Raw genomic sequence first — 14,312 nt, 5'->3', positions numbered from 1 at the left:
ACCACACCCAGAGTCCATTAGTTAATCACAACATCACATAAACACTCCGTGAAAAATTCCAAAAATATCTTGGAGAAACTGGTTTGGAAAAGTGAGGTGTGGGATTCATTGGAGGTACACAGAATAATTATAAGAAAATCCTTTGCCTATCATCTAATGAGTTTCACAATGACAGAACATTTACAAGTATTAGTTTTAGGAAAATGTGTCCACGGCCTCAAAGGTAAAAATATAATGTACGCGATTCGGTCAAAACCAGTGTCAGTTCACATGGCTTTCAATGGACCTAGACAATGGATTTGACACACAGTATTCACGCATGCCACCACACCCCACAGACCTCAGTCTCAATTATTTTCTACTAAGGCAGCTCGTTAATACAGCATTAACAGCAGCAACTCCATTCCACACACTGTATCTCTGTGATAAGAAATATCTGGTATTCATAACAATTTGCACATAATCTATCTTCTCTCTCCTGTACTGGACTTTCCTTCCAAACCATGCACACTACTCTTTTAAATACTTAACCTCCATCCTATATTCCAATCGACCTTCACGCATTCAACCAGCTCTTGCACAGATTCACTGGCCGCGATCACTAACCATCGACTCTGTGCACAATATGTGCACTGTACCATAAATGGATATATATTGCTCATTTAATCTTCTGGTGAAATTCCTAGATACACATTTGCCTGTCCGATGAGGTAACTCCTGAATATCCATCATCCTATATCTTCAACACTGGGTCTTCAGGGCAAATTCTTTGATCACATTTATCTCTTAACTTTAATGCAGCTAAACAATGGAGCAAGTTAAGCATGGAATCATGACAGGACTCTATGTCCATATGTAAAGAACAGGAATTAGGTTTAATTAATTATTAAGTTGACCTGTGCAATGGATGCCAAATATCCCATGCAGCTTAAAAGGATCAGGGCCCATGTTTACAGCATCAACAATACCTTAAATCGCCCGGTTGCTCAGCACTTCAACTCCCCCTCCCATTCCCACTCTGACCTTTCTGTCTTGGGCCTCCTCCAATGCCAGAATGAGGCCCAGTGCAAATTGGAGGAACTGCACCTCATATTTCGCTTCGGTAGTTTACACCCCAGCGGTATGAACATTGACTTCTCTAATGTTAGATAGCCCTTGCTTTCTCCCTCCTCCCCTCCCCCTTCCCAGTTCTCCCTCAAGGCCTACTTCCTTTCTTTTTCCCTCCCCCCCCCCCCGACATCAGTCTAAAGAAGGGTCTCAGCCCGAAACATCGCCAATTCCTTCTCTCCATAGATGCTGCCTCACCCGCTGAGTTTCTCCAGCATTTATTGTCTACCTTACGATTTTTCCACCATGTGCCGTTCTTTCTTAAACAATACCATAATGGAGTTCAGTCACTCACTCATCTCTGGGACAAACGTCATCTACCTGTGCACAACATGGTTCTGATCTTGAGTGCCCAGTGTAACCTAAAACATTCAAGACAGTCTGTGCGGTTTCAAGGAAACAATTGTGATGAAAAGTGATTTTATTCTCTGCAGAGATCGAGTGGCTCGGTTGCATGCTAAGAGTTTGTCACCAAGTCCATTTTATGAAAGCTTGGTTTACCTTGTCAATAATAGACTGCATGTGGGACTTGTGCGACAGATCTCCATATAGGAGCGAGGACCACTGGTCGGGAGCAATACGAAGCCCTGCCTCCATGGCAATCTGCACGATCTGAGAGTCATGTTCCCGCCGCAGGGCCTCGTAGGTCCGGAACTCCTCCTTCAGCTGCATTAGAGATGAATCTTCATCTCTCTTTGTGACCTGCAAACCATCAACACAAAGCCCGAAACAGTGAGACCATTAAACAGATACTCTAGTAACAGAAAACAATAACTAAACACAACCATGGTAACAGCAACTAGCAAGTAAACATTCCTGTGGCAGCATTCAATACTACCTCTGCTTCAGAGAGTACTGCTGAACATGTTCAGTAACACACCAAAAGCATTAAATGTGCCCCTTGTATGGTGGTAACTGCTAAATGTGGCCTGGGTGACAGATAGGTATGGTGGTGCAGTGGTCAGGTTACTGGATCCATAACACCATGAGACATAGGAGCAGAATTAGCTCTTCGAATCTTCTCCACCATTCGATCATGGCTTTATCTATTTTTCGCTCTCAATCTCCAGCCTTCTCTGTAACTCCTTGACACCCTTTTTATTCGAGAACTTATTAATCTCCGCTTTAAAACCAATGACGGCAAAAGAATGGAATACTTTATTATGGCGCTGACAAAGTTAAAGCACGCCGGCTCCTCCTTTGTCCCCCCCCCCCCCCCCCCCCCCCCCCACAGCGGTTCCCCCATGCTGGGTCTCCATTTCCCTTTGTTCTCCCACCCTCACGGCTGTCCCTCCACGCCGTGTCCTCCATTGTTTTTCTCCTCCCCCCTTACAGCGGTTTCTCCACGCTCTCATCAACCGTCTGCCGCGGGTCGACCCGCGAGGCATCACCATCGTCGCGAGTGGTCACCACCCCCGAGGCCCCATCGTAACGAGGTTTCACCGCTGCCGCCGCTTCACTGTCACCGAGGCCTAACCAATGTTGACGCCCCCATGGTGCCGACCCAGGTCCCAGCCGCGGGCTCCGTCGGCCGCTCCGCCGACCCGCGAGGCCCGGCCCCTCCGTCTGACCCGCGAGGCCCCAGCCCGAGCTTCTATATGGAGACCGTGGCGCCTGGATAAAGGCCTCTGGCTCGATAAAGGCTTCCAGTCCACAGCGTCCTTTTATTCGGAGGCTGTTCCCTCTGGTCCTAGACTCGTCCACTATTGGGAACGTCCTCCCCACATTCATTCTATCTTGGCCTAGATCCAGAGACATTCCCACCATTGCAACTGGACATTTTCTATTTATACAACTCTCTCAAGAAATCTTTTCTCAAGGTACTCTCAAGGTTCCTTTATGTGCCCCTAGTTTCCCTCTCCCCTGACCCTCAGTCTGCAGAAGGGTCTCGACCCGAAAAGTCACCTATTCCTTTTCCCCCAGAGATGCTGCCTGACCCGCTGAGTATATCCAGCACTTTGTTTATCTTCTCTCAAGAAATCACCAGGTAAAATACTTATCTGGTTTATCTTGTCAGGGGTGGACTACTCACGCAGTCACCATTAAACCCCGTGCCACTTACAAACAGGGGGTTCAATGGCAATAGGTAGCCAGTAAACATTGCCTCAGTTACAGTGAAGTACCATAAAGCATGGCCAAATGACGAGTAACATCAAACGACGGGTTCAATGACAGTATGTGACCATTGTGATCACGTGATCAGGTCACGTGATCAGGGAAATCCAGCAATGGGAAATGGAGCCATGCTGGAATAAGTATACAAGCTAAATGTGATTTTACAGAAGGTACTAATGAAAAAAGCAAAATCATTATCAACAGTTGGTGTTGGAATAATGTGTGAGCAAAGGACAAGAATGAAAATTATTGGAGTTAGTATATGGGTAGCTTCAATAATGATTCGGGAGGCAAATACAGTCGATGGCCGTAATTAGAGTCTTCGAGAATATGGGTACAAATGCTTCAACCTATGAAGTCAATGCTGACCATCAACCACCCATTTACACAAATTCTACAACAAAGGCAATGGCTATTATCTTGCCAGCAATTGGTTAGAGGAAACCTCTGCTACTTCAATATTTGACGCACCACAATTTGCATGGCTACTGAGAACTGAAGAGAGGGGAGTTGAGGTCAAACTTAGTCTCATCAGCAGACAGTTAAAGTGCATTTCCAGGTCTTTCTTGTAAAGTTTGCCCTTTATAAATAGAAACCAAGTTAATCATTTGGCGTAGTAGATGGCCTTGATTCAACAACATCAACTGTGCATTTCAACTGGAGCTGAAGACAACACCAAACTTACTTTGAAACATGATGCTCTGTAGAGGAGCTGTACCACGTGGCCAATGCTGGTCTTTGAGGCTTGGGGAAATCGAGGTTCCAATCTCTGAACCACAAACAGCACCAAGACTTTTCTCGAGAGTGCAGATCCATCTTCCAGTGCAAGGAGAACCAGTTTGAGAGCCTCTTCCTGCATTGCTGGGAGCCAAACAGATTATTCACTTAAGGAAATGAAGATCAACCATTCACAGTACTGTTTTATCTTGACCCTTCACAACACTTTCCAATGCTTCAGTTTCTCGAATCCTACCTCGTCATTGTACAACTATATATCAACAGCTATACAACATATATCAACAACTCTTCCCAATTTCCAGATCAATAAGATGCGCAGGTAACAATTTTTAAAAGATGTAAATCAACCAAAATTCTGCTAGAGACTGCAGATGATGGAATCCGGAGCAACAATCTGCTGGGGGAACTCAGCGGGTCGAACAGCATCGATGGAAGGAAATGGATAGTTGACATTTCCAATTGGCACACTTCATGTGAACACCCTTAATTCTGTTAAACTGCCCATGGACAATGGTGATATTAAATAAAACACTAAGTGCTGGAATAACTCATCGGGTCAGGTAGCATCTCTGGAGGTCATAGATAGGTGACGTTTTGGGTTGGGGAACTTCATAAGACTAAATGGCAATGTTTCAGGTAGGAACCTTCTTTGGACTGGGCCTGACTCACCGAGTTACCCCAGACTTTGTGTTTTACTCAAGATTCCACCATCTGCAGTTCTTAGTGTCTCCAGTGATATTAAATAATAATCACCCCAGCGGCTTGAACATTGACTTCTCCAATTTCCGGTAGCCCTTGCTGTCTCCTCCCCTTCTCAGCTCTCCCTCAGCCCTCGGGCTCCTCCTCTTCCTTTCGTTTTCCCGCCCCCCCACCCTGCATCAGTCTGAAGAAGGGTTTCAGCCCGAAACGTTGCCTATTTCCCCGCTGAGTTTCTCCAGCACTTTTGTCCACCTTAATAATATTTATTTATTAATCATAATTTATCACAATCATTTTCCTTATTGGGATGTGTTAAAGGGAATTCCCAATTCATATCACATTAGCTCTAGAAGTGTTTATTAGACCAATGTCGATGTTGTTTAACATGCTGACCCAGCAGTCACTGAATGTGTAGTGAGAGGGGTGAAACATTACTCTGCATTTACCTCTTGCCCAGGCCCTGCATTTATTAGTTTACAGATGGCTGTGGGTCATTTCAATAAGTAGTCCAGTTCCCAGCAACATCTATGCAAATAATCAGAAAACCTTTAACCCTGAAGCAATGATTGTTGCGTTGGACACTGCAAAATGACACCGGCACTGTACCTGGCCCCAGAAACTGGCAGCCCCTGGCTCTGACTGCTGCCCACAGATTAGATGAAAGTTGCTGTGGGTTCTGATGCTGGAGGATGAGTTCGGTGACGGTGCGCTCCCCCAACGAGCGTGCGGCTCGCATTGCCCGGATCCGACCCTCCTCTTCCACCAGCTGACAGTGAACCAGAGTGACCAGCTTCCTCTGCATGGGCCGGCTCAGCACACTCTGCGCTGCACTGCTGAGCACCACACCTGCAACACAACAAAACACAGCTCAGCACAGGCTTCATTTACAACTGGCCCATGTTTACCAGGCCAATGCCAATACATTCGCTTTTGAAACATTGCAGACATTAAATCCTGAGAGGTCAATAATTTGTCGGTATTTCACAGAACAAATTCCATCATCCTTTTACGCTGGATGAACTAGGAACCTGGGATCCCACATTCACAAGTGAGACAATGAACTGAAAACGTAACTACAATGTGGTAAAATATCAATTGGACAACACTTTAGGGACAGTGACCATAATTCTGTAATTTCATGTCATTGTTTAGCACAAAAAGTTAGTTATGGAAAGGATCAATTGGGGGAAGGACGATTTCAATAGTACAAGAGAGAACCCAGAAAAGGGAGATTGGAACCATGTGCTTCCAGGTGAATTGACATCTGAGAAGTGGGAGTCTCTTAAAAGTGAGTTGGTAAGTGTTCAGGGCCAGCATGTTTTGGTAGCATGTTCCAGTCAGAGTGAAACCCAGAAATGGCAAGCTCAGGGAATTGTGGATGACAAATGATAATAAAGGCTTGATCAGGAAAACAAGGAAATATATGATATGCATAACAAGAATTTAGGAATATATACAGTATCAGAGTGAAGACAATTAGGAGTGCATAAAGAGGCCATGAAATATCCTGGACAAGTAAGATTAAGTAAATTGCGAAGACATTCTATAAATATTTCAGGAGCAATAGGTTTTGCAAGGAAATAGTGGGTCCCCTTTGAGCCCAAGGGGCTAATTTACGTGTGGATCCAGATGTGGATGAGGTCCTAAATGAATGCTTATCATCTACATTCACCAAGGAGAGGGACATAGAAGATGGCGAGTTCAGGGAGAAGTTCATTGATAGATCGCAGCATGTCATAAATAAGGAGAAGGAGATAGCTGTGACAGAACGTTTAAACATTGATAAATCCGCAGGGCCAGATGCAATGGAAAGCAAGGGTATAGCTGGGGCATTGATGAAGATTTTTGCATTTGGGTTCACCGCAAGTGAGGTGCTGAAAGACTGGTGGGTGAAGTGTTGTTCTTTTAGTTAAGGAGGTTTAAACCAGGTAACTAATTACCGGTTAGTGAGCCTTAAGTCAGCACTAGGAAAATTATAAAGAAAATTGGGATAAGATTTATTTGGCAAGGCAGAATAAATGAGGGACATCAGCATGGCTTTGTGTAGAGGAAATCACAAATTTGATTAAGATTTTTGAGAAGATAACTAAAACAGCAAAACTGTTGCCTAGTCTACGCTTGATCTCATCGACGTGGAGGAGTTTTTGCTCAAGATTCCAGCATCTACAGCGTCTTAGGTCAACAATCAAGTGAAACGTCTGAAATTCATGTTGAGGGGGAGAGCTCCCCCTCTCCTCACCCCACTCACCATCAACAACACCAGTCACATTTATGGAGTATTTTAAGTTCCTGGGAACCATCATCTCCAAGGACCTTAAGTGGGGGGCTACCATCGACTCCACAGTCAAAAAGGCACAACAGAGGATGTACTTCCTATGGCAGTTGAGGAAGCACAATCTGCCACAGGCAATGATGGTCCAATTCTACACGGCCATCGTAGAGTCTGTTCTCACCTTCTCCATCATGGTCTGGTTTGGCTCAGCCACCAAGCACGACACCTGGAGGCTGCAGCGAATCGTCCGATCAGCAGAGAAGGTTATTGGCTGCAACCTTCCCTCCATTGATGAACTGTACACTGCAAGGGCCAGGAAGCGAGTGGGCAAGATCATCTCTGACCCCTCTCACCCTGGCCACAAACTCTTTGAATCACTTCCCTCTGGAAGGCGACTCCGGACTGTCAAAGCTGCCACAGCCAGACATAAAATCAGTTTTTATCCACGAGTAGTTGCTCTACTCAACAACCAAAAATCTGTAGCCTCCCTTTGATCTGGTATTTTGTTGGTTCACATGCTTGGTCAATGGTGTTTTATCATTAATGTTATAATATAATAATATTGTCGTGTTTGTATTTTTTTAACCGGAGGAGATGTAATGGAATTTCGTTGCACAGTATTGTGCAATGACAATAAACGTATTCATTCATTCATATTATTAATGTTTAGTGTTTTCTGAGTCATTCGTAACTGTCACTGTATGTCATATTGTTACTTGTGGGTGGAGCACCAAGGCAAATTCCTTGTATGTGAATACTTGGCCAATAAATTTACTTACTTAGATCTGTTTTTCCCCCCAAATCTATCTTGAAACTTGTAGAACCAAGTCCCAAATTGCAAACCCCACCCACTAGCACTTCTGTCTCTTGCCCAGCCTTACTTCCTACGAGGAGGTTGAATGTAGTCCCTTCTCTAGTAAAATCATTACATACTGCTTAAGATAATTTTCCCAGATAGATTTAAATTCGGCCCCATCTAATCCCTTAGCAATAAGGTACAAGGCACCATTTGCTGGTGCTGCAATCCCCCAGTGGAGAGCATGTTATCATACTCTTAATGTGCCTTGTAAATGGTGAAAAGGCAGAGTGTCAGGATGTGAGTCACTAGCTGTGGAATACTGAGCCTCTGTTCTTCTTGTCTTTGTAGGCGTGGTATTTATGAGACTGATTTTGTACAATGTCGGACTGTGGTACGCAATGTTGGCCGCCTCAGCAATGGTCAAATGTCAAGGAGAAGCGTCACAGACATTCTATGGTTGAAAGTGGTCATTGTCAAGTTCACGTACACATTTATTCACGTCACATGCACCAATTGGTACAGTGAAATTTGAGTTACCATACAGCCATATGAATAAAAAGAACACAATACACAATTGAATTTAACATAAACATCCACCACAGCGGAATCGACGTTTCTCACTGTTGTGGAAGGCTATAAAGTTCACTCATCTTCCACTTTGTTCACCTGTGGTCGGGACCTAGAACCCCCGCAGTTCCCGTTATGGACAGCCCGATGTATAGTCCCTCTCGCTGGGATGATCGAAGCTCCGGCATCGGAACGGTTCGGAACACACTCTGTGACTTGGAGTTTCCGAATAAGCCACTTGTAGTCCAAATGTTAACTACCATTTATGCTCATTTCTAAATGTTATCATATTTTGCTGCTTGCAAGCATCCTCGGGCATGCTCTGCCATTTTTGACACCCACTGAAGGCTGTGCTTAGACATGGTCCATATGCCGCCTGTAAACTGCATCTACCTGGCTTCTCCAGAGCCTCACAGATTGAATGGGCAGTTGACATATTCAAGCCAGCTCATACCACTCACAGACCAAAATTAACATAGCCCACTACAACCACGATATTAGGGGTACAGACAGGAGATTCTGTGGCAGCAAACTCGAAGATGGTGCATTTCTTCCCCGATACCAGAGTGCAAGATGTTTCTGAGCGACTGCATGACATTCTCAATGGGGAGGGCAAGCAGCCAGAGGTTGTTGTACACATCAGTACCAACGATACAGGTAGAAATCGTGATGAGGTCCTGCGGAGTGTATATAAGTTGGGAATTAGGTTAAAAAACGGGGTCGCGATGATTTATTCTTTGTTTATTCTCAGTATCATGTGCTAATTAAAGGCAGGATATGAAAGGTAAATATGTAGGCGAGGAGCTCGTGAATGGGATACAGATTCAGGTTTTTTGGATCATTGTGATCTTTTCAGGGGCAGAGTGAGATAACAAGAGGGAAGATTTGCATCAAAACTAGAGGGGCACCAATATCCTGGGAGGGAGATTTGCTAATGCGACTCAGGAGGGTTTAAACAAGGCAGGGCAGAGGGTCCAGGAGCAAAAAAGAGGCAGGTGAGAAGTTGACAGCAAATACTGTAGTCAAAAAGAGCAAGGTGAGTAGACAGGACAGGCAGGTGCATGGTAAAAAGAGGAAAGACCAATAACTTACGCTGCATTTCTTTCAATGCTAACAGGTATGACAGATGATCTCAGGGTTGGAGTGGCTCAAGGGTCTGGGATATTATAGCCACAACAGGAAAGATATTTGAGAAGGGCAGGGCTGGCATCTCAGTGTTCCAGGATATAGAAACTACAGGTGTGTAAAGGGCCTGTCCCACGAGCATGCGACTCCATGCGGCAAGCGTGACCTAAAGGGCCTGTCCCACGAGCATGCGGCAAGCGCGACCAAACCAGAAGCGGGGGCCGTCCGGAGGACGAGTGAGTGACATGAAGTTTGAGCGAAGTCCGCAGGAAGTTCGCGAGTGACGTATGGCGTCGAGGTGGCTGCGGGCCGGCAGGCCGTTGCCGCATGGAATTTTTGAACACGGTCAGTTTTTCGGAGCCCCGCGCGATGTCAGGACCAGCTCCGCACAACTCCATACGGCTCCGGCGATCGAAGTGGGACCGGCCCCGTGAGGCCATACGGTTCAAGCGACCACGTTAGGTCGCGCTTGCTGCATGGAGTCGCATGCTCGTGGGACAGGCCCTTTAGGTCGCGCTTGCCACATGGAGTCGCATGCTCATGGGACAGGCCCTTTAGGTCGCGCTTGCCGCATGGAGTCGCATGCTCATGGGACAGGTCCTTTAGAGATGCAGGTAAGAGAGGGGGGGGTTGCCTTCTTGGGGTATCATCCAGTGAGGCTACATAGGAAGAACTTACGACACAGGAATGAGATTGTGTTATAGGCCCCCCAATTATCAGAGGGAATCAAAGCAGAAGATGTGTGGGGTGGTTGCAGATGTCTGTAAAAATAATAGGGCTGTATTCGTGGGAGATTTCAACTTCCTCGATATTGACTGGATCTCCCATAAGTAAAGGGGTTGGACATATGGAATTTGTTAAACGAGTGTGAGGCATTGCACTTTGGTACGTCAACCCAGGACTGGACATGCACCTTAAATGGAAGAGCCCTGGAATGTATTGAGCATCAGAGATGCAGTTGCATGGTTCCCTGATAATAGTGAATCAGGTCGACAGGTAGGTGAATAAGGCATTTGGCCAGCTTGCCTTCATTGAAAGAATACAAAGAGTAGGGATTAACGGGTCCCTTTCAGATTGGCAGGCGGTGACTAGTGGGGTACTGCAAGGCTCGGTGCTGGGACCGCAGCTATTTACAATATACATTAATGATTTAGATGAAGGGATTAAAAGTAACATTAGCAAATTTGCAGATGACACAAAGCTGGGTGGCAGTGTGATGTGAGGAAGTTGCTATGAGAATGCAGGGTGACTTGGACAGGTTGGGTGAGGGCAGATGCATGGCAGATGCAGTTTAATGTGGATAAATGTGGTGTTATCCACTTTGGTAGCAAAAACCAGAAGGCAGATTATTATCAATGGAAAAGGAGAAGTACAACAAGATCTGGGGGTCCTTGTTCATCAGTCTATAAAAGGAAGCATGCAGGTACAGCAGGCAGTGAAGAAAGCGAATGGCATGTTGGCCTTCATAACAAGAGGAGTTGAGTAAAGGTGCAAAGAGGTCCTTCTGCAGTTGTACAGGGCCCTAGTGAGACCACACCTGGAGTATTAGTGCAGTTTTGGTCTCCAAATTTGAGGAAGGACATTCTTGCTATTGAGGGAGTGCAGCGTAGGTTCATGAGGTTAATTCCCGGGATGGCGGGACTGTCAGATGTTGATAGAATGGAGCGGCTGGGCTTGTATACTCTGGAATTTAGGATGAGAGGGGATCTTATTGAAACATATAAGATTATTAAGGGTTTGGACACGCTAGAAGCAGGAAACATATTCCTGATCTTGGGGGAGTCCAGAACCAGGGGCCACAGTTTAAAAATAAGGGGCAACCAATTGAGAACGGAGATGAGGAAATACTTTTTCACACAGAGAGTTGTGAGTGTGGAATTCTCTGCCTCAGAGGGCGGTGGAGGCCAGTTCTCTGGATACTTTCAAGAGAGAGCTAGATAGGGCTCTTAAAGATAGTGGAGTCAGGGGATATGGTGAGAAGGCAGGAACGGGGTACTGATTGCCATGATCACATTGAAAGGCTGGCTCGAAGGGCCGAATAGCCTACTCCTGCACCTATTGCCTATTGGTTCTTATTATGATGATATTGGCCTAAAACTGAGTGTTTCCAGTATTTTCTGTTTCAGATATTCAGAATCTTTACAATTTTTGGGCACAGAACCTATTCTACAGCTCCTACAGTTTATAAACTGGTCAGTCATGAAAGAACAATGCACAACACAAATATTGCTCTGTCAACAATATAAAGCATGGGACTCCTCCCACTTCTTCATCTATTCTTGTAATTTATTCTTAGTTGTTTATGGTTCTACATAACAAATATGAACCCCACAATGAGATTCCAGCTATAACTTGTGATTTGTTCTTCCACAAAAGACTGTTTGAACTCGATGAACAGATTCAACTCTACAATTCACTTTACCCAAGTCAACATTAGATTTCACTATATTTTTCTCCATTCATGGGATTTTGGCACTGTTGCAAGGCTGATGTACATTGTAGATAGTGACAGGGCTCGGGAGGGGCAGGGGGCGTGGACCGAGAGGGTGGATGGTCAAAAAGCAAGTTATTTGCCAGAATACCCACACTCTGAACTGCTTTGGTTATGTGACTGCAGCACAGTGGCCCAGCAGTAGAGTTGCTGCATTATAGTGCCAGAGACCAGAGTACAATCTTGACTGCGGGTGCTGTCTGTACGCAGTTTGTACATCCTCCCTGTGACCACGTGGGTTTTCTCCAGGTGCTCCGATTTTTTCCAAAGACGTACAGGTTTGTAGGTCAATTGGCTTTGGTAAGTTAGTAATATGTAGGATAGTGTTAGTGTATGGGATGATCGCTGGTCGGTGTGGACTCAGTGGGCTGTAGGGCCTCTTTCTGTATCTCTAAAGTCTAAAGACTGATTCTGTTAATTTTCAGCCCAGCGATGATCTCCACGATGTTGTTGGTGGACATGGAACCTAATCGTTGAATGTCAGCAAAGTTGGTTAAATTATCCTAGGTTAGCGAAAATCATTACCTGGCACTATCCTCTGTGAAAAATCTTCTGCACTGATGCACCGCAACAATACATTCTCAGCCCCCGACTTTACTCTTTATGCACTCTTTCTTGATGGTGCAACCAAATACCAATCCCACAGTTCACAGATGACACCACAGTAGTGGGCCAGATATCAAGTAACAGTGAGACAGAGTACCGGAAGGAGATTGAGATTGACTTCAGGAAACGAAACAGAACACACACCTCGGAATACATTGATGATGCCGAAGTGGAGATGGCCGAAAGCTTCAAGTTCTTAGGAATAAATATCACCAGCAATTTGTCCTAGACCAGCCACATCAAAACTATGGCCAGGAAAGCACTCGAACACCTCTACCTCCTTAGAAGGTTTAGGAAGATCAGCATGTCAACACTCACTGACTTCTACAGGTGCACCATAGAAAGCATTTTATCGGGATGCATCACGGCATGGTTTGGGAACAGCCCCATCCAAGACCGTAAGAAATTGCAGAGTTGTGGACATAGCCCAGACCATCACACAAACCAACCTCCATTCCATTGACTTAATCTATACTTCACGCTGTCTTGGCAAGACCATCAGCATAAACAAGCATCCCAGTCACTTCCTCTTCGCCCCTCTCCCATCAGGCAAGAAGTACAGAAGTTTGAAAATGCACAACTCCAGATTCAGGGACTGATTTTACTTCGGAGTCACGTGAGTGACTACGTGAAGAACCCCGCTAGGACGCATGCGTGTCATATCGCTACACGCATTGCAACGAGTCACAGCAGGGGGAACAACGTTCCCCTTAGCGGCAAAATTTGAAAGCCGGGTACAGCAGGTAAGAAGACTCTGCGTTCCAGAATTTGAAAGTCGGGAACAGCAGGTAAGAGACTCTGCGTTCCTTCCACTTACCTTTTAGGTGGAGACATGGACCGGATCCACGAAGGCTGGCGGGGGAGAACCGCAGAATTGCGGGCAGCCGGCAACAGCAGCAAACGGCACGCTGATCTCCCGTAATGGGAACAGCTGTGCCGGACTTCGCTCCCGACTTCGCTCCCGCGCCGGCCCGGCCGGTCGGGAGAGGAGCAGCCGCGAGCGACCAGTGCCCGTGTGCATGGGGGTCGGCTTGAGCGGCTGCAGGAGAAATTAAGCATCCGCGAGCGACCAGTGCCCGTGAGCACCGGGGTCGGTTGGAGCGGCTGCAGCATGCAGGATAAAGAGCAGCCGGGAGCGGCCAGTGCCCGAGAGCATTGGAGCCGGTTGGACCGGCTGCAGGAGAAATTAAGCATCCGCGAGCGACCAGTGCCCGTGAGCACCGGGGTCGGTTGGAGCGGCTGCAGCATGACGAGCAGCCGTGAGCGGCCAGTGCCCGTGAACACCGGGGTCGGTTGTAGCGGCTGCAGCATGCAGGATAAAGAGCAGCCGGGAGCAGCCAGTGCCCGAGAGCATTGGAGCCGGTTGGACCGGCTGCAGGAGAAATTAAGCAGCCGCGAGCGACCAGTGCCCGTGAGCACCGGGGTCGGTTGGAGCAGCTGCAGCATGACGAGCAGCCGTGAGCGGCCAGTGCCCGTGAGCACCGAGGTCGGTTGTAGCGGCTGCAGCATGCAGAATAAAGAGCAGCCGGGAGCGGCCAGTGTCCGAGAGCATTGGAGCCGGTTGGACCAGCTGCAGGAGCAGTACCCCTTGTGGGGCTGCAGAGTGGAAATACTCCAAAGAGGCGCCACAGTGGGCAACTAACAAGCCCACAGCAGTACTCCTTGTGGGGCGGCACAGAGTTTCTCACTCATCAGAGGGGAACACCGAGAGTCAATCCTGGGCTGGCTGCCGGAACTGGAGTAGGAGCAGCCTCAGGAGTAACGGCTTCAGGAGCAGCCGCGATGGCCAGTGA

The 14,312-nt window shown here is 46.7% G+C and overlaps 1 protein-coding gene across 5 annotated transcripts in view; it reads right to left on the bottom strand.

Moving 5' to 3' along the window:
* rc3h1 (ring finger and CCCH-type domains 1) overlaps positions 1-14,312 on the bottom strand; it is a 104,714-nt gene that overhangs the window by 33,562 nt on the left and 56,840 nt on the right. For all 5 annotated transcript variants that reach the window (XM_033028325.1, XM_033028326.1, XM_033028327.1 and 2 more), the window contains 3 exons: positions 5,266-5,505; positions 3,908-4,083; positions 1,609-1,809 (listed from right to left, as the gene is read on the bottom strand). In XM_033028325.1, coding sequence (XP_032884216.1) covers positions 1,609-1,809; positions 3,908-4,083; positions 5,266-5,505 — 617 coding nt within the window. The remainder of the gene's footprint in view (positions 1-1,608; positions 1,810-3,907; positions 4,084-5,265; positions 5,506-14,312) is intronic.

This window comes from Amblyraja radiata, chromosome 10 (genome assembly GCF_010909765.2).
Source record: "Amblyraja radiata isolate CabotCenter1 chromosome 10, sAmbRad1.1.pri, whole genome shotgun sequence".
Classification (NCBI taxonomy): Eukaryota; Metazoa; Chordata; class Chondrichthyes; order Rajiformes; family Rajidae; genus Amblyraja; species Amblyraja radiata.
This window is presented reverse-complemented; position numbering and strand designations above follow the sequence as displayed.